Raw genomic sequence first — 27,311 nt, forward strand, 5'->3', positions numbered from 1 at the left:
TCTAATTTCACTTTATTTGATTTATGTTCTTGTTTAAAGTGAAATTCATCGGTACATTTTCACTGCAAACAGACTATATAGTAAGCCCACAAAAAGTGCACACTAGAAAGTCTGAAGAAAGAATAAGTATATACACACATCTCTCACAGGACACACAAAGCATTAATGGTGTGTGCTGTCTTAAGGCCCAAATAGAATTACACACCCTATGTTACACTATTTCACCAACATATAAGCATCCATTACAGTGAGTGAGTGAGTGAGTTGGGTTTATCACTGCAATGAAGAATATTTCGGCATGGCTGCTACTTCAGTGGAAGAGACAAGTACTGGTGCTCACTCACATTGAAACACAATCAGAGAGCACCAAGGTCCCAGCCCATGATCAGTGGTCTCCAGGGACAACCTGTACACAAACATGACAGGACACCCGTGCTAACCGTGCCAATCAACGCTTATTATATTGAAATATCCAGCATATATACCCATTTAAATCAAGTCCTATGTCAAAGTTTCTAGGGTTGAGAAAAGGACACATCATATTGAGGGAAATGTCCCCCAAATCAAGGCATATTTTTTAGCAGCTCTTCAAAACAAAATAAAATAATAATCATAAAATGCGATCATAAACTCTCCTAAGGACAAATTAAGTACATTCCCAAAAAGCCTGACCTACTGCAGCAAGAGAAAACATTCTGCTGCATGTGTGGGTTGAAAATTAGATCAGTTACCTAAGCTTACTGTGGAAAATAAACCCTTGTTGAGGCAGGCTGTTGACATCTTTAGTGACCACATAGTGCTACAGGGCAAGTAAATAGGTGTAGTACTGACAGATTACTAGATGGAAGGCCCATTCTCTAACCAGACTTATGACAGGCACAGCCCTTAGATAGCCATAACTCCCATTCTTTAACATAGAACCACCTAAACACAAAGATTCTTTCAAAATTTTCGTGCTCCCATTCTTAATACTAAGAATGCCTTATCAGTAGATATTTGCATGGAACATGGCCCTTGACCTTATTTGAGTGCATAAGGTACTTATCATGAATTTATCACAAGTGTATCTGTCAACATTATGTTATTAAGACGTACAGAAATATGTAACTGTTGATTTATATGTAGTCAACTAGATACATACATTGCAGAACTTGGAGAAGATCTGTCCATGTATAAATCCGTGGTCAGTGCCGCTGTGTATTGTGAGTTTTGTTACACGTTATTATTTCATGACATGTCCAAACAAAAACGAAGAAACATAATCAGCTGAGTACTTTAGCACACATCAAACACTGGGTATGATATACATTTTTAACAACCATGTCAACTTGTCATATAAAGACACTACATATGCATCCTGTAGAATCTGGATTATCATACTCCCCACACAATCACACACAGATTCAGGATAACACAGCACCTTCAACAGAAAATGAAGACAACAGTGAAAACTATTCAACTGAACTGTGAGAAGTGAAATGATTGAAAGGGAGAGCAAAAAGTGGAAAAACACTAGCCTGAATGGTGAACCCAGTCATAGCTTACTAGTCCTCAGCTCATATCCAATACGTCATTATGTACAATTACTGGACAAAAACAAGTCTGTCTATGATGTTTAAAGTCTCCGTCTAGTGAACACACCTATCACTGCTAGCTCTGTTTCTTATAAGATATCTAAATCTACTGTTGATATGTTGAAAATAGAGTACTGCCTTTTCTATGAATGGTTTGCCGATTCTAACATGAAAGAATTGGGGAAACATACAACATGTATGTACTTGTTTCAGAACACACCAGAGGCAACTTTCAATGTTCACATGTCAACAAGTTCCCAGAACTTTCATGTTTTGTATTTTCTGGTAAGCCTAACAATTATTTCATTTTTCCTTCCACCTATTGCATGTGCTGATCCGTACCTTACACAGAGGCTCATACAACAAGAAATAAATGAAGGACACTCAAACACAAAGAGCATTCCTACTACAACAAGAAGTGAGTGAGTTTAGTTTTACGCCACTTTTAGCAATATTCCAGCAATATTACTACGGGCAACACCAGCAATGGGCTTCACACAATACAACAATGAGGTCTCAGATAATGACACAAACTTTCACAGACAGGCAAAAAATAATCGTAAGATAAGGATTCAAGATAATCCTATTTGATAACAAAAATGTGCTCATTACTATGTATATGATCAAGGTTCCCCTAATAAAATTAGAGTCACAAAAGGACACCCAATCAGTTCTGCATGATGTAATTACTCTGTGATATTACATATTGTGAAGATATTGTGAAGGTACTGTTTCAGGTTCAACTCCAGTGCTGTCTGATGGGTTCATGCATGCTTTCACACAGTGAGGTCTTTGAAGAGAATTAGGTCTCACTTTCGTGAAATTTTGACAACTGAGCAAACTCAAACTAATCAGTAATGAATACAAATTTAACATAACTTAGTCTGATTTCACTACAATGGGGTGTGTTGCCACACAATGCTCAAAACAAAGACTTCGTTTTCAGGTCTGTTTTTTTTTTAGAAAAAATATTTTCTTCCCACAACATATTGTTTTTCAGAACATCTGCCATGTCCTCTGAATAGATCAGAAAAAAGATTTTTTTCCAGCATTTTTTGTGAGACGGTTCATAGCAAACATTCAGTATTTTCAGTTTTCAGTACAATCAGGGTACAATCAATAACAATGGGTGGGGAATTGAATGTTTGGTAAAGAATTCCACCCCAAGTAAGCTTTGACTATGATTCTTTTGACGGAGAATTACCACATGTCTAATGAGTCAATATTCACACAAAAACAACAAAACAAGACAATGATAACATAAAAACTACCCCTGGTGAGGATTAAGGCACCTCTTGTCATCACAGATCCACAAGGCCTGCCACTCATACTTCATTTGCTTCAATGGCCTTGAACATCTGACCTCAAACATCTGACCTCAAGCATCTGACCTCAATGCAAAAATATTCTTCTTATAAAACAGTCCAACAATGTCAGATGCAATAATCAGATGTTCAGACTTTGATAACAAACAACTGATATATATGACCAAGGTCTTCATGAAAGTATCCAAATCTTGAAATGCCATGAAGTTTCAACAATATTTTTCCCAAAGAAACCTGCACTGTTATCTTGAATATTTCTCCTGCAAACAATCAGGGTGAACATCAGAGAATTCCGGAGAACATCAGAGAATCTCCCAGTTATTCCGAACTAGTCTGTGACAAATAGCAACACCTTTCACTGGCTAGTTTTCACATGTCACAAGATCAAGATGACATTTTCACAGCCAGTGCTCCAGCTGCTGCTCACCCATCTTAACAAGTCGCATCCATTAACAGCTGTCAGTCACAACTGATATGACCCACACAGTTCATCCATATCTGGTTAAACACTGTTTCCTGTCTACAATTACTTCCAGCAGAGTCTGTGTAAATTGGACATTCTGTGACACACATCATATTAGGTTTACACCTGAGAAAGAACCTTCACTGAGTCAGATTCTAGTTTTTCATACAAAAATTGATGACCCCATATGTTTATTCCTTGAAGGTTTATATAAACAGACCTCCATCTATACATTTGAAGCAAAATCCTGGCATGGTTACTCTTCACATCCTTTTGCTCATTTAAGGTTAAGCACCTCTAACATAAGCGGTTCAATTTCTAGAGGATTCACCTGCAAGAGGACCTTCGCATGGCCATCACTTATTCCTTTGAGCTCGTTAAGTTTCTGGCTAATAGCCACAAAGTACTCCTTAGCGTACATGTGAAGGAAAACACAGACTCGAGATAGTGCTTCAGGAGCACCAGATACTTGTCCTGAATATCAGAAAGAAGCTGATGATCTTTCACGTTTGGTCCATCAGGATTGAAGATAACGATAATTAGAGCAAGTCCAAACAAGGAATAGTCATTCTTCATAATTGTTTTTAGAGCACGACAGTATTTTATGTGGGAGTCATGTAATTCGACAAAGCCTGTTGCTTTCTTCAGTATCACTGTTGACACTTCCCCTTTTGTGGTCAGCCAAGAATCTCTTTCCACAATGTAAAATGAAGCCGATCGAAGAAGGAGTGTACTAAGCACTGCACCCTTTAATGAGGATATTTGGTCCTCCTGGCTGAGGCGCCGAAAATCTTCCAAGCGTTTCACAAACTTGATAAGACGTCGAACTGCAACTTCTGAATGGTTGATGAGGTCATTGACACTGTGATAATTATCTTCTTGCAGCGCTGCACTGCTATTGTGCATACTCCCCACTGTGGTCTGGTACGCAATTCCCACCTCAGTCACTAGGGTCTGTTCATTCTCACTCAGCTGCCTATACATGCTTTCATCGGAAGGAAGATCGCAACTGTCTACTGGAACATTTATTTTTTCAAAGGTAATGTATGCACTCTTGGAGCAAGGAGGAATGTCTGAACTTGAAGGGACTTCAGTGGAAGGAGTGGGTGGGGAGTAGATGTTTGAAGACCCAACAGCGCTGACTTCAAAGTCTGGATCAATCGGCTCATCCTTCACAACTGTGTGTTGTGGCGTAACCTGCCGCTTTATTCTGTTTTCTGCCACTTTTTCCATCCGAGCCTTCCGTTCTTTGTCATCTGTCAAACACAACATATTTCATGTTAGACGTGTTTGTATTTACTTGTGAAAGTAGTCCTCTCATCACCGTTTCATCAGAGCATAAACTGTTAATGTATGAAACATTACTTCCAACCTTCCAAATGAAGACAATTTCTGAACAGCTTACAATATTCTCAGGATTAGATATTGTAGAATTTGTAAAGATACATGAAAACCAAAAGGTCTTACATAAAGAAAGGTAATAATATCTCAAAACTGACAATGATATTAACATGTATTACAAAAAGCTTAATATCAATCTTGAGGATGCAATAGTTTTGGTTTGAGATTAGCATTTCCTTTTTCATTGTTTAGAAAATCAATTATTTTTCTAACATGAAAACATAACACACTGTATTCTTTGGACACTTGTGTTTAGAAAAGGGCATATTGGTTTTCTTTTCTGCACAGTGAGGCATGGTACTTCAGTAAATTCAGCATGGACATCTTTCTAGAAAGAAGTCACTCTCTCTCCTATCCCCTTCCCACACCAAATAGAATGGTGTCTATGGTAGCAAATCTCTCTTTTCAACTCTATGTATCACTGGTATATAATCATCTAGGATACTGTTTTCTTCCTTTCATTACCTAAATTTAGTGACTGAGTGAGTATAATCTTTAAGTAGTTTTCAGTAATATACTAGAATGGTTTGGCATGTACCAGTGGGGAAAATGGAACCTGGTATGATGGGCACTACAGCCGTTTTGGTGCCAATATACTGAACCGTTTGGGCACTGACTGCATGTCTGTCTGATATACACAATTACGTATTGTGTACATGTATGACCTGCAAGCACTGAGTATGAATAATTGTGATGATTTTAGCAATTACTATAACCACAGTAAGTGCAGGTCACACTGACCATGCTGGTACACTCAAAGTATAAATTCAATTTGAAAACAATTAACAATATAAATGTTAAATGTTGTTTAAACAATGGTACATGCAATTAACAGATAAAGTACTGGTAAACTGGAGTAAACATAAACAAGGTAACAGGCAGATATATCATTGTCCAACAAATGACAATATAATCATAACCATAGTTTTTTGTAGCACCTTGAGCGAGCATTGAACGCATGGATGCAGGCGCAGTTATAAATACCCACCATTATTATTATTATTATTCGACCCCAACCCCCCCTGGATCCGCCAATGACAACGATACACATGATGACAGCACTCTCCACCACTTCAAGAATATTGTACAATAACACATGAATCACCCATCTTATCATGTGCACATACTGACTGAGGTCTTCATAAATAGGTCAGACAAATATAACCTTATTGTTTTTCAAATGTAAGCTTGAAATAGTCATGTCAAACTGACATTCAGTCACTGATTATACACAACCTGTCCTTGTGTTTCATGACAGAATCATTGTCATTCGACAACTTTTGCAAGAAATGCTTCAAACAAATTGATGTATGTTTTACATGGATCCTTTGCACTAAAATGATGGTACAGAATATCATCTTTCTTGGTTAAATTTGAAATAGTAGGTGTGTCTGTGTTGCATTTAGAATATTGTAAATCACTGCTAAACCAGATACACCATTAAACACATGCTTGGAAATTTCATTGTATCTTGTCTCTTATCAGAATCAGAAAAAAACCATTGTTCAATGATGAAAAGTATGCTTAATGCGATAAACTACTTAACTCCTAATTACTAATATGCACACACACATCTCCCTAAACTACACACAGTTGAAGTGCCATACATGAAAAGCTCTTTGAATGAAGTCAGTAATTTGTACTTGGAATCCTCAATGATATGTGGAGCCTTTCCACAATGATAACACTGCTGGTGTTGGTCTTTTCTCTAACCTGCTTTGCCAGTCCTATTCAGGGATTTCATTCCATACACATACCAGTCTTACCAAGCAACTTACCTAATATCATGTCACTCTTCATTCCTATCTCAAAGCACTTTTTTAATCGGCAGTACGGACAGAACCTTCTTGTCCGCACATCAATGGCGCAGTTTCCTTGAAAAAGGCACTTCACTTTCTGAAAAGAAAAAAACAGAAGAAACATCTGAATGAAAGCTGTGTATCAAAGGTGAAGACACTGTGAATGTGCTGTGAATGTTCTGTGAATGTTTTGGCAGTGGGGCAGCTTAGTGGTGAGAGTGTTTGCTCATCATATGCATCATACACCTCCATTCACCCAGCAGTTGGTAATATTGAGATAGTAATGTGGCTATCAGTCTTCAAACAGCTCAGAAGCAGCTTGGCTTGTATGACACCATTCAGGTGACTGAGAAGAAAGATTCACCATAGGCAAATAGTGGTGGCTTTGAGTGTGGTACCTTGCAAGGAAAAGCCCTGTATCTGTGAACTATGACTGACTGACTGAGTTTGGTTTTAAGCCGCTTTTAGCAATATTCTAGCAACTTCACGGCGGGGGACACCAGAAATGGGCTTCACACATTGTACCCATGTGGGGATTCGAACCCGGGTCTTCGCCGTGACGAGCCAACGCTTTAACCATTAGGCTACCCCACCGCCCCCCTGTGAACTATGGTGGTACTGGTGCTGATGATGATGATCAGCAGTAGTGGTACAGCTTCCAGTGCAAATATACCATTGTAAACATTCATCTCCATTTGGACTGACTGACTGAGTTTGGTTTTACGCCGCTTTTAGCAATATTCCAGCAACATCACAGCGGGGGACACCAGAAATGGGCTTCACACATTGTACCCATGTGGGGATTCGAACCCCGGGTGTTCGGCGTGACGAGCCAACGCTTTAACCATTAGGCTACCCCATCGCCCCCTCCATTTGGAGTGACTATGGTTTTATGGCCATTCTATATCTAAGGAAAATGAGCATGTACCCAAGCTGGGGATTACACCTGAATCTTCAGCAGAACAAACAAACACTACGATCAGCTGGCTAAGAAGATTTCATTACATTGTATGGGTAATCTGCTGTCAATGAAGTATCTCTGTAGGGTTAACATTTCAAACATTTTTTTCTTTATTTTACATTTCGAAATGTCAATAGGTTATCGACAAAAAAATATATATACTAAAAAACTGGTATTACAGATTATCATTTGTACATGAATGAAGGTTAAGAGAAACACCATGCAGATATTCAATAATTCCTCCCAGTTCATTAGTAATCTTCAAATGAATATGTATACTTCCTAACTATGTGACAAAGATAATAACGCTACTGTGACAATGCTGAGATACTGAGATATCAATATCTGCTTACAAATCAACATGACACTGCCTTTGTCAAAATCGCATCCTGTATGCTTGAATTACATGCAGTAGGAAGTAGTTGTCAGCAATTACTGGTTGCTATAAGAGAAGACTAAGAGAGCAGGTGGTCAGCTTAGGTGGTTGATGTATGTCATCATATTGCAACTGCTCAATACTCAGGGGGGCGCCGGGGTAGCCTAGTGGTTAAAGCGTTGGCTCGTCACGCCGAAGATCCGGGTTCGAATCCCCACATGGGTACAATGTGTGAAGCCCATTTCTGGTGTCCCCCGCCGTGATGTAGCTGGAATATTGCTAAAAGCGGCGTAAAACCAAACTCAGTCAGTCAGTCAATACTCAGGTTGTCAAACAAACAACAAACGTGCAGGCATCCTAAGCTACTTGTAAGCACCCTTGGCTGACCTGCTTGGAGGAAACAATAATTTTGGACTTCATTAAAATTGCATTTGATGCCTAAAAGTAAACTACCGGTAAGCATAAAAGCCTCTTCCACTTTATTGGTCCAATTATAAACAAAATACAAATCACCTGTATAAAGCCAAAATGTACATTAACATAAGGTTGGAAATTATAAACTCCAATTTATCAAATTTTACTGTCATTTGCTGCAAACTTGGCAGGTATAGATGAATACCTTACATGTGTTAATAGCAGGGTGTTCTAAATGTCAGGGACTGAATGTGCTTGTACACCATGAGATCAGGCTATTTTCCTTTGCCATGGCTATTCATGGATGAAGTGCTTCTTGTTGTACACATAACTTCTTCTTGCTGCACACTCAGTGTCTCAGGTTTCAATGTAGGCCTAGAAATTACTCGACCATCAAATCCTCACTTGAAATACTCAAAGCCCCTTTTAAAAGATTAACTATATTTTCTCACACAATAACATACTATACATACCATGGTGTATTTTGAATTTCAAGGTTGGGACTGAATTTACTGCTGATTTTGTTGGGTAAGTAGTATTCATAATTGGCAGGAAATACACCTACAGTATCTGGCATTATGCACCTGAATGTCCCAAACTAGGTTTGACTGCATTAAGATGAGCCGTGTTTGCTGCTCACTACGCTTGAGTGCCGAACTGGGCCAGGGGTCAGGTCCCTCGGTACTGGGGAGGGATGGTGTGTCATCTATATGTATAAACGAAACACCTGGAGGCAAGAGGACTCACTTCACCAGATGTTGAGTATTTGAAGAAAATAAACACTGCGCATGAACATAGAAATACAGGTGTGGTTTAACATTATCTTCATATTTAATTTAATTTACATCTGTACAGGGTAGCCTGTTAATTACTGTGTTTGTTTCTGATCAGAACATCACAACCATAACTACTCCAGATTAGTACTGAAATCAAGCCAGTTTGAGACCTGGGACCCCTCAATGCTAATGCCTTTTGGTTATAACAATGCTTCATTTCTACACTGTAAACCTTGTAGATCCAAGTGGGTGACTTTGTCTTGAGGTTGAATCATGTTGGAGGCTCAGTAGTTTGTTCAACTACTACATCATAAGAGGTCATCTATACAGTTTGGTTCTCAGGAGCCTACTAAACATTTCTAGGTAAAAGTCAGTGGTTATTTTTTGGTTCTTCCCAATAGCACAATGCCTGCACTCAACTGTTCCTATTCACGTTGGTTCAATGACTGCTGGCACTTCCACTGAGTTCAGCACTGTGTAACAGTAATAAAGTCAGTCCAGCCTTCAGCAGCAAGACACAATCACATTTGACCATGCAATCTATGTAAAAGCCAAATGGAGAGCCTTCCAGGAGTTTTCTAACAGTTTCATATGCATGGATGGGTTGTACATTGTCTTCAACTTCCTCTCAGTATTGGGTAAAAAGTATGAATGATCAGGTACTGAAGGACTTTTCATTGAAAGTGGTGTTGATACAAGTGGATGAGACACTGCACTTCTGAATGAAAAATTCTACAATCTTGAGAGTTTGATGTCATAAGCTGTTGTGCTTCATCTTCAATGGCAAAGACTTGTAGAGCTGCCAACAACTAACTAGCAAGAGAGAATTTGTTGCTCATCAACAGGTGATTTGGCACTACACGTATCATCCACTGCTGCAGTGGCTCCATATTTCTACTCCTCAAGATTGTTACAAGAATATCTTTCATACATGAACATCCTTCCCAGAGAGACATAAAGAGTTTGTAGATGGTAATCATGCAATATGACTATCCTGTTAACCCTATGCTCAGATATGGACACTTGAGCAAACTGTAAACTTACAAAGCACAAGTTGAGTATAATTGGAATAACTCAGAAATCAGGAGCAGTAGAAACAACGGTTTCTAACATGTCATGAATGAGTGAGTTGGGTTTTACGCCGCTTTGGGCAATATTCCAGCAATACCACGGCGGGGGACACCATAAATGGGCTTCACACATTGTGCCCATGTGGGGATTCGAACCCGGGTCGTCGGCATGACAAGTAGGCGCTTTAACCATTAGGCTACCCCACCGCCCTAACATGTCATGAACATGCAGCCATCACAAAATAAACTATGGGGAAATGTGCTATCTGTGTCTCCCAGATTGCACGCATATGTAATGAGGTGAGGTGAAATTGGGTTTAACGTCGTACTTGAGAATATCATATGTAATGAGTCAGCTCCAAATAGAATAAAAAGACATGAAGATGATGTCCAGCAGTTGACAACCTACTCAGCTTCAGGTGTGATGACAAATCCTTTCTCATCTGATAAGACATTCATGACACAATGACTCTCAACAACACTGGAGTTATGGTGCCTCAGGTCATGTCAACCCATTTGATCCAAGTATGTGACCTTGGGACTAATCAGATGAAAGAACTTGCAGAACAGAGACTCAATACTAATCTATGGTAATTCTGGAAGCCTGGAACATTCTGAAAGTTAAATCTAAAACCATTAGCTACCATGATAAGAAAAAGGCAAATTAAGGCTGTTGATTAAAAATCCATCATTGTCAGTGCTGACAGGCAGGAACTTGTTTGGATGTCTTGTGGCCAAGACCAGAGATAAACTCTTCACAGGGGTTTTCTCTTATGAACTCACAACCATACCATTCTGACTAGCTCATCCTGATGGTAGTCTTAGAAAGACAAACAAATATATTCTCCTTTCTCAGCTAGAGAAACAGGTGGACTTTCAACCAATAATCCCAGCTTCAACAAACAGTCCTCCTGAACTCACCATTGATCCAATGGCAGTGGTGCAATGGTAATGGTTGGTGGGGCTTTACCAGTAGCATGAGGAGGAGGATTCAAACTGTCATCCAAGCACGTGGGGGATACACCCCGATACTGATGCCAGACCCATCAGATGTTAACATGTGACATTCCTTGTGCATCATTTCTTGTAATAGTCAGCCACTGACAATGCTACGACCATACTTGTTCAGTGACTATTTTCATCAAAAATCAATAGTGACCAAATCACATTGGTTACGCTATTAAAACAACACGAATTGGAATCATTGTCTTGTTGTTCATTTGCCAATAGATCATATGTTTCACCATAGCTAAGGTTCCACTATCTTTGGAATAGTGAGAGAGTTACAGCAAGTTTTGTTTCTTATCATCCAGAAAATAGGGGGGGTGCTTAATTAAGTTCCAGGTGTATATATAGGCCACCGAGCAATTAGTCTTTGGTGGCTTCTATGATGGAGATAGAGCTGTACTGATAAGAAAGGGCCATTATGAAGATGTCCAGTTGATGAAATCAGACCATGAGGAAGCAGAGACTGGGCTCCTCTTACATGTCAAATATACTTCTTCTGAAAACCAGAAGAAGCAGTGATGGCCTGCAAAGCAGTGATGGCCTGGGTACCTATGGTGCAATAAGTGTGTCAGGGCATTACAACAGAAAAATCGACAGTAAATCAATAGTGTATTTGGTTCAAGATCATACATTTCAGCAACTTATTTCTTTGTAGTTGTTTTGACACTTCAGACAGCAATATTGCCATTAAACCATGGTGACCAGTATGAAATTGAGTTGTGCAAGATAAAACCTCATTACTTGGACGCAACAAGAATTCATATTGGCAAGTATATATAAACAAATGTGATATTTTCTGAAAAGCATTGTAGTTAATATAAAGGCCAGAAAATCAATTTTTCACCTCTGGCTTCAATAAAACTGAAACCTGTTCTAGAAGATGTTTAGAGGGAAATGATAATGTACTAATGGGTGCCTCATTAGTTGACTGAAAATATGCACTTTAATCATACCTCAGATCAATAATTACTGAGAGAACACAATAGAAACATCCAACACTCAATACAAAGATCTGAAGGATCAGACAGCAATGAAAGCTTCAGGAATGTACATAAAATGAGGATGGATTTTGGAATAGTTTAATGAATGAACATTGTTTCAAGTCACTATTATGCTCATGATGCTTGGGGTAAATTGTGTTCCTATTACCAGCATAAGATCATGGCACAGCAAAGGGAAGCAATTCGACACAATTCAATGTTACCCCTTTCAACCACCTGACCATCCATGCACTTCCTGGAGCCTGCAACAGACAAACCACTTTGGCCTCCTACACTCCTTCCTTATGACAAACCACATGGACACCCGAACACCTTTCTCAGACACACCACTTGGCCACCTACACTCCTTCCTTATGACAAACCACATGGACACCCGAACACCTTTCTCAGACACACCACTTGGCCACCTACACTCCTTCCTTATGACAAACCACATGGACACCCAAACACCTTTTTCAGACAAACCACCCAGACACCTTTCTCAGACAAACCATTGGGCCACCAACACTCCTTCCTTATGAAAACCACCCAGACACCTTTCTCAGACAAACCATTGGGCCACCAACACTCCTTCCTTATGACAACCACCCAGACACCTTTCTCAGACAAACCATTGGGCCACCAACACTCCTTCCTTATGACAACCACCCAGACACCTTTCTCAGACAAACCATTGGGCCACCAACACTCCTTCCTTATGACAACCACCCAGACACCTTTCTCCAGACAAACAGGGCACCTTTCTCTTATGACACAAACACCTTTCTCAGATTTGGGCCACCAACACTCCTTCCTTATGACAACCACCCAGACACCTTTCTCAGACAAACCATTGGGCCACCAACACTCCTTCCTTATGACAACCACCCAGACACCTTTCTCAGACAAACCATTGGGCCACCAACACTCCTTCCTTATGACAACCACCCAGACACCTTTCTCAGACAAACCATTGGGCCACCAACACTCCTTCCTTTGCAACAAACCACCTGGATACCCCAACTATTTTCTCAGACAAACCACCAAGACATCAATACTCCTTCTTTGAGGCAAACAAACCACTAGGCCACCTATGTCCTTCTTTAACTGACAGCCCACACCAGACAAACAATCAAACCTGCAATACTCCTTCCATAAACAAACAGCTGGACCACACACGTCCTTCACAACTAAGAACCACATCCAACAAACCCCTAGCCCACCTATGTCCTTTCCAACACTAACCACAGGCCCTTCTGTGTCCTTCTTCCAAACCACACAAATGTTTAGACTCTGTGTTAAGGATGATTGTTCCACATAGGGGGCATGTGCCATAGAGGAACATACTGACATGTGTCTGTAGATGTTTAAACTCTATGGGCCAAGGACTACAGTTCACATAGACTAACAACTAGTCTGACATGAACATATTTTTCAGAAAAAAGCTCATAGTAAAATAAATAAAATATAATGAAAAGGAGCCCTGAGACTTTCTTCATTTTCAGAAGCTGTGGAAATCTAGACTTGCCACATTTTCTAGACGTGGGATTTCTTGGATATGTTTGCTTCAGGGTCGGTATGACAGACTAACAGTTCACACTGCATGCTTCACTAGATTTCACGAGACCAGAAGAAGCCAGAAGCCTGTTCCAGATTGGGATTTAATGTGAGACAGAAGAAGGTCAACCACACACACCTAAGATATTTGATTATATGTTTTACATAATGTAACATGAAATCCTTAATTTTCATCAGTTTTATGGATTCAGAGAGCCAAATATATTTTTGCATTCCTGAACTGGCATTCCATTTTGAATGTCCTATGACATTTGCATTCACAAAATCCAGCCTGACACTGAAACAACCTGACTTAAAGACTTTGTTCTGTAGCATGACCAGCAGGACTCTTGGAGCTAGACAGTGATAAATCCATATAGCATTTTATAATCACAACATGACCCAGGTGGTTAAGCACAATCAATAACCTGAAATATGTTACTTACAACAATTACTACTGATTGTTAGGAGGTGCTACAATTGATTGAACCACAGATAAATTGTACCTACAACAAATCTTAACATCACAATCAACATCAACTCCCCGCCCATACACCATGAAATCAGATGAATATAGTTTCCACAAACATTTTCACAGCTGGAACTTGCTCCTCTACCAAACACAGACTTCCATATGTTGATGAAACGATACAACAGTGTAGATGCATTAAAAAAGTACACGTGTTGTTGATGGTTCAGTGATTTTTGACACATGGTTCATTTATTACAAGCAATTAGTCATTAGAAACATTGAGTTTCAGTGTATGGCTATGTTCCCACTGACTTCAATTAAGATAGAAACAGAGTTAATTATACGTTGAATGTTGACTGTGCCTATAGTGTGCCTATAGTCGACTAGTTAATACTTGTTTGCATGTTAGCTGGTTAAAGGTCACATAAACCCTAGGGGGTAAAAATACATAAATCACTAACTGGCATCGTTATAAATGAAACCCCGTCATTAAAACTACTCATTTCGACCTTTAATTGACTTAAATCGACCTTTTTGACAACAGTGCACAATTCTCACCCGCGAACGAAATTTCAACCAATCAGAGCGGCGCGACTCTGTGACGTCATATGAGGAATAGCTTGGAGGGCCTGTGCAGAATTCATCTACATTTTAGGGGTTAAATTATCTTGTTTACAGGCTTGTATAAACCTGAAATCGTGACAATTGTTGTGGAAAATGAAAGCTATATGTTCTCACAATCTACTGTCATTTAATTTTGTCTCCTGCTTTGCCTAGTTTCCGAGTTACAACTTGTTTTTATAGACGATTCTGTCAAAATCGATTGGTGTCGTTAGGCCCTATTTGTATAATGACTGATCCAAATTGATCCCATTTCTGTGTTTTTTTACCTCGATATTTAATCATGTCAAGTAAAAATCTGTTTGTATTCTCAAAACAGTGTCGGCCCATAAGTTTTCACATGCAATACAGCAATTAATACTACACATGTTATTTGTCATCATTCACTTGATGGTCAGTTAATGAATTTATAACAGGTATAATTAGTGGTAACACACTTAAATTACCCGACAAAGGTTCCCATTTGGCATTTCTTGTGTCTGGAGTAAATATTCAACATTATAAACATCGATCAAAGGATTAACCGATAACACGCTGATTGATTAATTACTTTTATCTTACACAGCGGAATTGTCAAAAGGTGTTTATGTATGTAGATTTACTAATCTGTACTGAATACACTCTGTCGTGTCGGTGTCTGCGTAAAAACAACGTCCTTCTTTCAAAGGATTAACCGGCAATACATTGATTGATTGCCCATTATTGGCTAACTAAATTACTGTTTTTAAAGAAAGGCGGACATTATGCAATTAGTTGCCAGGTGTGCTATCTTGGGTGACCAATGAGACTATACACCAATACCTGAAAAGATTTATCACTTTTTCGTATATTAAACTGTTAAAAGACACATCATTTGGAACAGTTTTGTGGATATTGAATGATACATTCCTCGAACAAGGTAATGGCCTGATATTGTTCCTAGAACTTTAATCTGTTTTAATTTTAATATTTGCATTTTGTTTTTATTCATTTGTCGTAGCATTCAACAGAATCATTGTTTTCGCCGTGAAGTGTAATGAGACAGACAACATGCACTAGGGTGTGTGTGCGAATTATGATTCACATTGGCAAACTATAAAATGTCTAGATATTACAGTTCTGTTATAAATTCACTATAAGTATCAGCAGATCGTCTGCTTTTTATTTAGTTTCAAAATGCATACAAGTATGATAATAAACTAATTAGGATTATAAGACCAAATATAAAGATGCACATTGACCAGTATCTACATACTGGTGAGTGGACATTAACCATGGGAATGTAGCAAGAAATTTATCGCGCAGTATTGTGACTTCGACCCCCACCTCGCTTCCGTGGAAGAAATCGTTATGTTATAAGTTGTGTCATGCAAAATCCGTTTGGTTATGATTCCAATACATATTTAACTACTTAATAGAAAGTAGTCTTGATTTTCTAACTTGATGAAAACAAACTATAATCTCATTAATTCTAACAGATTTTTTATTTTTAAAATGGCGGCGCTCTGTCGGGAACATCCGCCAGTCTGAGGATAAATGGTATTTAGGTTTGTTTCCACCGAAGTTACAAAATCAAAACTACTTTCTACTGGTAGTAAAATATGTATTTTATTGATGGCCAATAGGATTTTGCATGACAAAGCGATATAACATAACAATTTCTTCGTGGCAGCGAGGTGGGTGTCAATATAATACTACTTACAATATTATTGTTACTTCGACCACAACCTCACTTTCGAGGAAGAAATCGCTATGTTACAAGTTGTGTCATAGAAAATCTTTATGGTCATCAATCATATGCATATTTTACTACAACTAGTAAGTAGTTTTGATTCTTTAACTTCCGTGGAAGCGATCTGAACACAAGTAAGATATCGCTTCAGGCTTCCACAACGCCGCCGCTTCGACTCACAAACATAACCCATTTAGCACGAACTGCGCGGGTCCTGTGGAAATCTGTGCATGGGGACCCCATCGATCGACCCCTAGGAGCAATTGACGACAAAGCAACGATTCGGCATGTCGTCGCGTTGATGTCGAGAAATCATCAAAATGATGAGCGTGCTACACATTTTCTATACAACTAACTGAAAATCGTTCCTCATATGACGTCACTGCAGTGCTCCGGCGACAGAGTTACGTAACCTGTCTGTGGTTTCGTTGGCGTGCGAGAGGGAAGCAGGCGACTTTTTGGCAACTTTTAATCGCTCGGTATTAAATAACCACAAGTTTTTAAAGAATAAATTTGGTGTTCCGCATAAGACTAACCACAAATCTTTCATATGTAATGGTTAAAAGAGTAACAAAAAACAAAGTTTAGTGGTTCTTTAAAACATTGTTGGTAAGTATCACACGGATGTTTACAACCTGTACATGCATTGGCAAATATCACACTGCCTATCCCCATATGTAATTTATTCATTAATGTAATGAGTTTTCAAAGTTTTGAATTTATTAAATTGTTAGTATATCCAAAATGTTTTATAGGCGTAACTTATAAACAGTTAGGTAATTTATAATATTTTATTGAATATAAAGTTGAATATAACAAGAAAATATCTGGCACACAAGTTACTTTGTTCCATGTTCAGGTGACAGCTGATACATGCCAAGTCAGCACTTATACTCAGCTATTTTGTACATAAATACTGACGACTTTACCCAAAAAAAAGTTTAAATTATATAAAACCATAACATATTATAAAAACATTATACATGAATAAATAATAGTGGTGGTCCGATTAATTGAAATAATCGAAGATTGGTGGCAGTGACTAAACGACCAAGCAATCGATCATGTTTTCTCATAATCGAACACAAACAATTCTGGAACACTTGTTTTCATTAAAAGTATTTTTCACTAGTTTGGTTTTGTCTGTTACATTTCATAAGCACAACTTCGTTCCAAGTCATGATTGAATTTATCTTAAAGACTCTAAGAAATTTATGTTCCTCCATACTAGTCATCCTTTAAAGATGTGAAATTTTGCACAGAAAAAAACAAAAGAACTACATGGTTTTTTCCTTATTTTTTGGGTGCATTAACACATATCATAAATGACGCTAACCAATTATTTTCGATGGTTGATCGGTTGTAATGAACCAATCATCAATTATGAGATTTTAACCAATTCCCAACACTAATAAATAACATGTCTAAAGAAAATAAAAAATCCCAGTGCTCAGCTCAGTCTGGAAATTACTCCTGGAGGTATTTCTAGAAAATAACTAGCATTTTTCAACAAATTTAGGAGCATGGCCAAAAGGAAATCAGAACAATACATATTTGTATTCCACTACTAAATACACTGTTCCACATTCCATTGGATTTTGAGCATAACTTCGTATTGACAAATATGGCTGATGTGTTGGCCACACTGACACCAGGATCGACATGTCATTATTTGTGGGAACAAGGACGACAAGTTAGTTTCACAAGTCCAGTTATTTGACAATGTTGCTTTATGCACAATATTTTAGTTAGTCAGCCATTTCTGATTTCTAATCAAGAGGACTTCTAAGCGTTAGAACTACACATGTTGACTATCTCATCCACCAAGTTTAAGACTTTTCTTTATTTTGAAGAATACACATCATCAAAACTTCTGAGATGTGTACCTAGCTTCCATAAGCAGCTTCAAATACTGAAACTACTTTTTCTCTGAGACAATGCAGCACAAAATATATACAGTGAAACCTGTCTAAACCAGCACCCTGCTTTGTGGGTTTGAATGGTTTCATTTGGAGGAATTAAGTGACCTCAAATGAACCAATTTTTATTTGGACCTATTAGTAGAGCCTCTGGCTCTGGGTGACCATTTCACAGTTCATAGTATTTTGTTATTTTTGTTTGTTTCATAATGGGGCAGATGATATCAATTTATCCTACAGGCCTGAGTCTTAGAAAAAATGTAGGACTGTATAATGACATTCCAGTCAAGGAACTTAGCTATAAGAGGTCACATGCGATTTTATTCTCAAGTAGTTCAACTAAATGTAAACACATTGAATCTGAATTAATCTCATACAGAAACAATAATTACATACTGCACAGCATAGTTGTAAGGCGTTGATCACAGCTTTCATCTCCAGCAGATTGATGTGAAGATGCTGCTCTATTTAGGACAACCTTCCTGATGCAACTTGATGTTGAGATGCGCACCCCAGCCCTGCATCGAAGCGTCTGCGTAGAGATGTGTGTCGAAGGCCGGCTCTTGTAAATAGGTCCCTCCGCAAACATTCGACCCGTGGTCCACCACAGTAGATACCTCTTGAGGTTGTCTGGCAGCAAGATAGGGTCGACGCTGTCTAGATGTTTTGTCAGGAATCGTTGCAGTGGTCTTAGTTGTAACCTTCCTGTGCAAGTCAAGTCCTGCGCTGAGATTAGTAGACCGAGTAGAACTTGCCATGATTGTAGTGTTAACAGAGAGATGACTGCTGGTGCAATCATGGCTTGTATCTTGACCCAACGATCTTCTGGGACGACAATACGATTCTGTGTTGTGATAAACCTTATCCCCAGGAATTGCAGATCTTGTTTTGGTTCCAACTCTGACTTCATAAGGTTCACCAGCCATCCTAGTTGAGTGAGCAACTTGATCGTGAAGTTCTGCTGTAGTCTGAGTTGACGGGCATCTTGGTGAACCTGAATTCCATCGTCCAGGTAGAAGGCATTGCGTAGACCTCGATGATGTAGATGTGCGACTATAGGCTTGGTTACTCGTGTGAATAGCCACGGGGCCGAAGATATTCCAAACGGTAGGTCGTTCCATTGGAAGTGCTGCCCTCTGAATAGGAATCGTAGATACTTTCTTGATTCCGGATGTATGGGGATGTGTAGATATGCATCCTGTAGGTCTATGCTGGCCATGTAATTTGCTGGACAGACGAGTAGTCTGAGTTGAGGTAGGTGGATCATTCTGAACCTCTCTGGTTTCAGTAGATAGTCTTTGTTGAATTTGCGCATGTTGTAAATCAGTCTGAACTTCTCCTTGGAGTTCTTCTTGGGTACTAGAAAAATTGGGGAATAGAAGCCTGGAGTGAGATGATGCTGATCTATTATCTCTACCGCCTCCTTCATAAGTAGTGAGTCGATGGCTTCTTGTAGTTTGTCTGTCTGTTCCTCTGCATAGTCAAAGACCATCGGGCTGAGGGTTAGCGGAGGTGTGGCCTTGAGTATCCTTCTCTTAGTACTTGGGAGACATAGTCGTCCTCTAGTATTCCCAATTCTTCCAGTACCTTTGTAGACGTCCACCCACTGTCGACAGTTTTACAGGAACGGCTGGGGGTGGAAGACTCCTATCGTTCCAAACCTTGATATCAACGTCTAGTTCCTCTGGATCTTCTGGGAGTGCGGCCTCTCCCTGAGTTTCCTCTGTAATTTTCGGATGGGCGACGAAAAGATCCTTTGCCGCCTCTGAAGCTGGGGTACTTCTTCTCCTTTGCCTTCTGTATGCCGGAATATTTGGAATTGCTGTTATAAGTATGACGGATGACGTTGGCCAGAGTATCTATGGATTTTATCATCATAACTTCTCTAGAGTCATGCGTAGCTTCCTTAGCTGCATCCTCTAATTTTCCTCCAAAGATAGTAGGCGCCTCCCATGGAGCTCTCAGTAGCGGTTGGGTGAATCTACACTCAATGAACAGGATGCAAGTAGCCCTTGTCTGCGTAGTAAAGTGAGACCTGCAGATATAGATGCCAGATGGTCCGATAAAAAGTATTGGTCCTTCTTCTGTGTTATGAAGGCCGAATATATCATTTTATCCTCTTCCGAACTTGAGTTCTGGAATTTATTGATCAATGCTTCATTGATGGATCTGGACTTGGCCAACCCGAAGAAGGATCTCCTTGTAGCAGTATCAAGTTGAGATAACTTTTTATCTTCCACTTGATACATCTTGTTTCGGGAGTCGTTGACTAACTTTATGTTATCATCCCATTCAGGCTCCTTTGTAAATGGATCCATATGATGTAAGGGGAATCTAGGTTAGAGGGTACCTTGGATATAGGTTCAATCGGAGGGATAGTGACAGAGTCGAAGTCGTCGTTGGCAATCCAGGCTGTAACCTCTGAGTCTGGGAAGACGAAGTCCGCTTGCTGATCCAAAGTCTCCTGAATATTAGTGCTAGGTCTCTGCGACTCATCCATCTGCGAACCTGTATCCCTTCTTGAACCTTCATCATCCTTTTGCGAACCTCTATCTGAAGATTCCTCCCTATGCGAACGTCTATCTTGACAGTGCTCTCTTCGCGAACCTCTATCTGTAGATTCATCTCTTCGTGAACCTCTGTGATGTGAGCTATCCCTTCGCGAAGTCTGTCACTAGATGTATCCTTTCGCGAACTTCTGTGATGTGAGCCTTCACGAACCTCTGTGAGAGATATGACATCTTGATCTAGAGCGGCTAGGTGTAGGATATGGATCCTTCAATGTTCTCGAAGGTTGAGGGTTCACGGATGTAGAACTGTGAGTAGGCATTTCATCTCTGCTATCCTCTTCCAAGTAGACAGAGTCATCCGACTGTGGAGGCCTTCGCAAAGGTGTACGTTCGCCAATGTAGTCTTGAGACGTAGTTCTATGAGGAGTAGGTTCGCGCAGGTCCGTAGGTTTGCGCACGGTGTCGGTAGATGAGAGGCTTCACCGAGCCTTCGCTTCTTCCTCGAACCTACGTTCCATCATAACCATCATCTGGTTCGTGAATTGTCTCATAAATTTGCCTGGGTCAAAGTTCTGCGTTGGTTGAAGCTGCTGCGGTGTAGACAAAGCGTTCGCGAACGCTGACGAGTTCTGCGCCTCAACTTCACTCCGTTGAGAAGTAGGTGGTAGTTCGTCAAACAGCTGGCCTGCTGTGACCGTTGCAGGGGACGATCTAGTAGTGGTAGAAGTCGATTGAGTCGCTGATCTCAAAGGTACTTCGGGTAGAAGTAACCGGGGGTCATCAAAAACGTCTACTTCATGTGGAGGTAATATCTCTTAGTTGAAGGATTTCTGCTGCATTGATTTACTAGCATGCATAGATTTACCCCCCGATCTGTAACAGATGCTTTCTTCTGCGATGTAGAAGAAGATGACGTCTTTTTCTTAGCCTGAGACGGAGTCAACTGTGTTGTAGTCGATCTCTTCTTGGCCCCCTTACCAGCAGACTGCCCCTGTAACGCACTAAACATAGCACCAGTATTATGAACTTCAGCAGTAGTAAGCAACATATGGTTTGAGGGCTGATCTCCTGTTTTATCAGCCATGACTTGAGATGACTTCCTCACCCGATCCATGGCACGTCTATAGATATAAGACAAATATTGATAAAATTGAAGATTTGATAAATCAACACAATAAGTACAGCGCAAGCTGGAAGAACATGGTTTTATTCACGAAGGGCACTGGGGGTGAGGATCAGCCACGGATAACCTGTGCCTGCAAACACTGCAAGATTTCATGAAATGTAAACAAAGTTACATAACGATGAAATAAAGACACAAATACAAATAATTTTTACAATTTTTTTACATATAATACATAGTAGTTATTGCCAAATCCATATACAGCATAATTTTGAAGAATAGGACCTAAATAAAAAGAATATAATAATGCCCTATAAGGGACTCCAGTGCTCGCCCAACCATCCGCTTGGGCGAAAAGGGAGAGAGTGACAAGTAAGGCTGGTCACATGACTGTTTGCACGGGGAAAAGGACAAAAGGGAGGTAACTCGTGGGTGAGTTTATTTTTACGTCCGCTTCGGGAACTTCAAGGGATTCAAGTGTTCCACTACCATTCGAAAAGGAAAGGGAGATAAGCAAAAGATCATGAGTCAGGATAAGAAACAATTTCCACACTAAGGCTCTATATTATTATATATATCTCTAAACGATTGGCATACAGCCATATACAATGGGGATGGGAAGCCTGAAAATATGGTGTAAAAGCAACGGAGAAGATGATGCCACACACAGAGAGCTATTATGAATTTAGGATGTACGCACTTGGGCAGAAACCTTCCAGTCAATATATCACAATACATATTGCAACATATCGCAATATGAAAATCAGGGCAATATCCAATTGTTTGTTGTGACCAGAAAGTCGTGCTGGAATACGGAATACACAGGTGCCAGATTAGACAATGTTTTAATGATCATAATATCGTTGTAAAATGGCGGGACCAAAAGTTTATGTCGGTTTTGACAGTGTGCCGGATTAGACAGGTGCTGGTGTTGGCAGGTTTCACTGTAGTAAATAGTGCCGCTATGTCAGCTGCACACATAAAACAACAAGAGTCATCAGAAGATGACATATCCCCCCGGCCCCCACATATTTGAAAGAACAAATCATCTGACAGTTACGTAAAGTCCAGCTTGACTTTTTTCCAAGTCCAAATCATTTCCATGGAAATCATGAGAAATATAAATGCCAAAAATCTGTGGATAGCAAAAGGCACCATTTCAAAATTTGCCTAATATATCTGCCAAGTTCTGTTGAAAGATACTGAATGCTTTTCGAGTTGTGCACTGGAAATGAAGCTTTTGGGACTAAGTCCTAATCGTTTCCATGGAAACCGGGAAAAATAAATCTGCCAAAAATCTGCCAAATAGCAAAAGGCACCACTTTGGCATCTGCCTCACATATCTGCCAAGTTTTGCTGAAAGATATTAAGAAGTTTTCCAGTTGTGTTCCGGAAACGAAACCCACCCCTCCCTTTTGAGACTAAGTCCGAATCGTTTCCATGGAAACCAGGAAAAATAAACATGCCAAAAATCTGCAAATAGCAAATGGCACCACTTAAGGTTCTGTTTGATACATCTACCAAGTTTTGTTGAAAAATATTGAACGGTTTTTGAGTTATGCTCCGGAAACGAAGCCCAACCCCGCTTTAAGACTAAGTCCAAAACGTTTCCATGGAAACCGAGAAAAATAAAAATGACAAAAATCTGTAAATAGCAAAAGGCACAATCTTAGGTTCTGTTTGATATATCTACCAATTTTTGTTGAAACATATTGAACGGTTTTTGAGTTATGCTCTGGAAACAAAATGATTACGGACGGACGGACATACGGACGAGGCGTCAACTATATACCCCCGCATTACATGCGGGGGATAAAAGTGGCATGTTCGAATTTTAGGTACAAAGCCTTGCAGTTGTTTACAGGTAAGGTACTGACGTTATATTGTTTTTCACAGAATTAACAGTGAAATGAAACAGATTTCCCCATTACTCACACGTTCCACTTTCACAAAACAACTTCCTGTTGTAGCTTTTATCAGCATTACTTGGTACAGTTATTTGACATTGTGTGCAAGGCTGCATTAAATACATTTATATGCCTTTAACTCTAGATGAGCAGTCCGATCACAAATCTGTAAATAATCAGGGCAGGATAGCCAGCTCGTGAAGCAATCAACATTGTCTGGGCACAGTGACTCAGGTTTGACACAATACACACCTAATCTCCTAGATCAAGGTTGATTCATTTCATTATGCCAGTTCTGTGATAAATAACACAAACAATTAGCCCCACTATCTGCATGGTTCATCTCTAGGAGCCAATGAGGCTACTGCTTATCACAATCCATGTATTCCATTTGTGGCTCTACATATTAGCATTTCCAATTTCCAAGAATAATCTATATGCTGTGAGCAATCAATGATCGTTTCACCGAAAGCAAATTAAATAATGTTGGTGGAAGACATCATCATATGAAACAATCGCTGCAAATAATTAAATATTGAAGGGAAATGGGAAAGATTCATATTATAAGTTAATATTAGGGCTGCAACGAATACACTATGTGGCGAATATGATACGTATCATGAATATTGGGTAACGAATACGAATAGTTATTCACGAATACAGTATTATAGTTAAGTTATTGATGTACAATATGGTACGCCCATGTTGACAGTTTTGATTTGTCATTGCAATAACCAGTGATCTCATGACACTCAAATTTGGTATGTAATAGTTATAGTTGACAGTACCATGTGCGGCCTTGGCAAACTAACATGACTTGTGCTACTGGAAGGCTAGTACATATTCCATCCTTGCATATCTCACTTTTCAAAAGAACACAAAGGTTCAAGTAAAACATGCTCAAAATCGTAAATATTCATTAATATTCGGTTCTGGTGACCATTAATAACGAATTGAATTCATGAAGGGCTACGGTTCGATTCACCGAATATGCAAGTAAATCGTTACAGCCTTAGTTAATATAGTACTCAAAAGAAGTTACAGGGACCCATTTACTTCAAGGCCGATTAACTTTAGTAATAAGAACTTTTAACTTCTGAGGGGTATACATATCCTTATCCATATATGTAAAGATTGACATTAAAGCTGGCAAATGCTTCCTTTCATTCTATTTCGCCGTGACAGGCAGATTGGTTTGCACACAGCTGTTTTATCTTTTACTGAGGCCACTGATACAATCTATATTTGTCTAGCATGCTTATGGACAGGATTGATGAGATTTTGAAGTGATTCCTGGCACTACCAGAAACTGATATTTCGGTCAGGCTATCTGGAATCAACTTGCTGTAAGGCTTTGTTATCATTGTAATATCCTCCGAGAAAGGGGGCGGTGGGGTAGCCGAGTGGTTAAAGCGTTCGCTCGTCACGCTGAAGACCCGGGTTTGCTTCCCAACATGGGTACAATGGTGTCCCTGTCTGTGAAAGTGTGTAGTCCATCGTCACTGTTTTGAGCTTTTATCATCCTGCTGATGCATTATCTGAGACCTCATTGTCGTAGTGTGTGGAGCCCATTGCTGGTGTCCCCTGCCGCGATATTGCTGGAATATTGCTAAAAGCGGTGTAAAACTAAACTTACTCACTCACTCCACTGACAAAGTGTTGTAAATGCCCACAGGAAGTGATGGCTTTTAACAGGTCAATCATTCATTGGAAAATTGTACTAGTTCCTTGGTTTACACACGTATACTTTATAAACCTGAGTATTTACCTATGAACAGTTTGTGTTGCAGACTAAATGGATGCTTGTTACAATAGATGGTTTAACATTTCTTTCAATATTTTAGAAATAACATGTTTTGTCACAATACTATCTTTGAAAAAGCAAGGGATCTAACTAGAATTCCAAATGATGTGCCCTTGGCAGTCAAATTTGGAAGCATTTAAATATTCTCACATAGAGCAGATGCTGTGAAGGGGTACTGTCAGGGTTCCAATATTTTTATGAAAATATAAATACCATGATTTTTCTATGATCTTTCAAGACAAATATTGCTTTTCCCAGACACAATATATGTCCTTAGGTATTTTGATACCTTTAAACATATATTACTCTGTCTGAAATAAAACAATATCTTAAATACGGCCTCCCATCTACCCTTACAGCTGCCCATTCACACCTCTTTAGGATAAGATGACTATGTCATAATAAAAATGAAATTAAACATCAAGTGTAGTAATATTTCTTTTCCTCTTTAACTATCTTTATAGACATATAACAATATGTTGATGGCTGCCATAGCCCTTGTAGTACTGTTAAGATATGCAGTTTTGTTAGATATAAAAAAAACCCAAGATTATTCCATGATTTCATCCATTTGTTTTCAAATTCCATGATTTTTCCAAGACTTTAAAATGGGGTGTGAAATTTCCAGGTTTTCCAGGTCTTGTGGGAACCTGACTGTGGAAGCAATTGCTCTAATGTTGTGCTGATTATTGGCACTTTGGGAAAGGAGGACATCAGACTAATACGACTGTAGTATGACTGTACGTAAATATAGAGATACGCCCTTCGAAGCAAGCCCTCTGATTGGTTGACGCTTGTAAATCTTCACAGCTTTCATAAATTCGCGGGAATTTTGAATTTCATCGCCTGCTTCACTTGGAAATGTAAGAATTATTTTTCCAACAATGGCTGCTCAAAAGAATGCATCAGCTGTAAATGTCCCCTTGAAAAAACATCGACTAATCAGAGGGCTTGCTTCAACCACATCCTGCTTTGTGCGGACCTATCGTCATCCATTTGTACCTAGATTGTTACGTTGAGGGTCAAAATCGGCTTGCAGAAATAACAACAAAGCATTGGTAGGCGTCATGAGTTGTGCTTGATAGGGCAATCATCCATGATTATGTTTAAATTATGTTTTAATCGATTGCATGTGATGATAGAGTAGTGATGGTAGAGTAGCGATCGGCAAAGCAGGCTAGTGGGGTATACCTAAGCGTCTGGCCTGGTCATGATTTATTGTACTGGGAAGCATTTCGAGTCATGGGTCATCTCAAATTATATATTTTTTCAAATCTTTAAGACTCACAAAGACACGAGAGCCTGTGTATATAGTAACATAGTTTGGTTCAAGTCTAGTCCTGATTCAGTGACCTTACCTTTTCTTTGAGAGCATTTCTCCTGAAAAATGCTTTACAAGACTCGCAGGTGATGGCATTGAAGTTGTAGCCCAGAGCCTTGTCCCCGCAAACACCACACAGCTTGTCGTCTTTCAGTTTGATTCGTTTCCTGCAAGGTTGGCCCTCGTCGTGGTAGGCCATCTCATAGGTGCTTCCTGTGG

The 27,311-nt window shown here is 39.4% G+C and overlaps 1 protein-coding gene across 1 annotated transcript; it reads right to left on the reverse strand.

Annotated features, from left to right (window-relative positions):
- Window positions 1-15: 15 nt before the first annotated feature.
- LOC124274386 (nuclear hormone receptor HR96-like) lies at window positions 16-27,311 on the reverse strand. Its single transcript, XM_046709766.1, is given in 4 exon segments — window positions 16-3,783; window positions 3,786-4,618; window positions 6,542-6,659; window positions 27,130-27,311. Coding segments are annotated over 4 exon segments (1,257 nt in total). The 5' UTR covers window positions 27,292-27,311; the 3' UTR covers window positions 16-3,639.

The sequence above is a fragment of the Haliotis rubra genome, unplaced genomic scaffold (assembly GCF_003918875.1).
Source record: "Haliotis rubra isolate DU_JTF1 unplaced genomic scaffold, ASM391887v1 Scf19, whole genome shotgun sequence".
In the NCBI taxonomy this organism is placed as follows: domain Eukaryota; kingdom Metazoa; phylum Mollusca; class Gastropoda; order Lepetellida; family Haliotidae; genus Haliotis; species Haliotis rubra.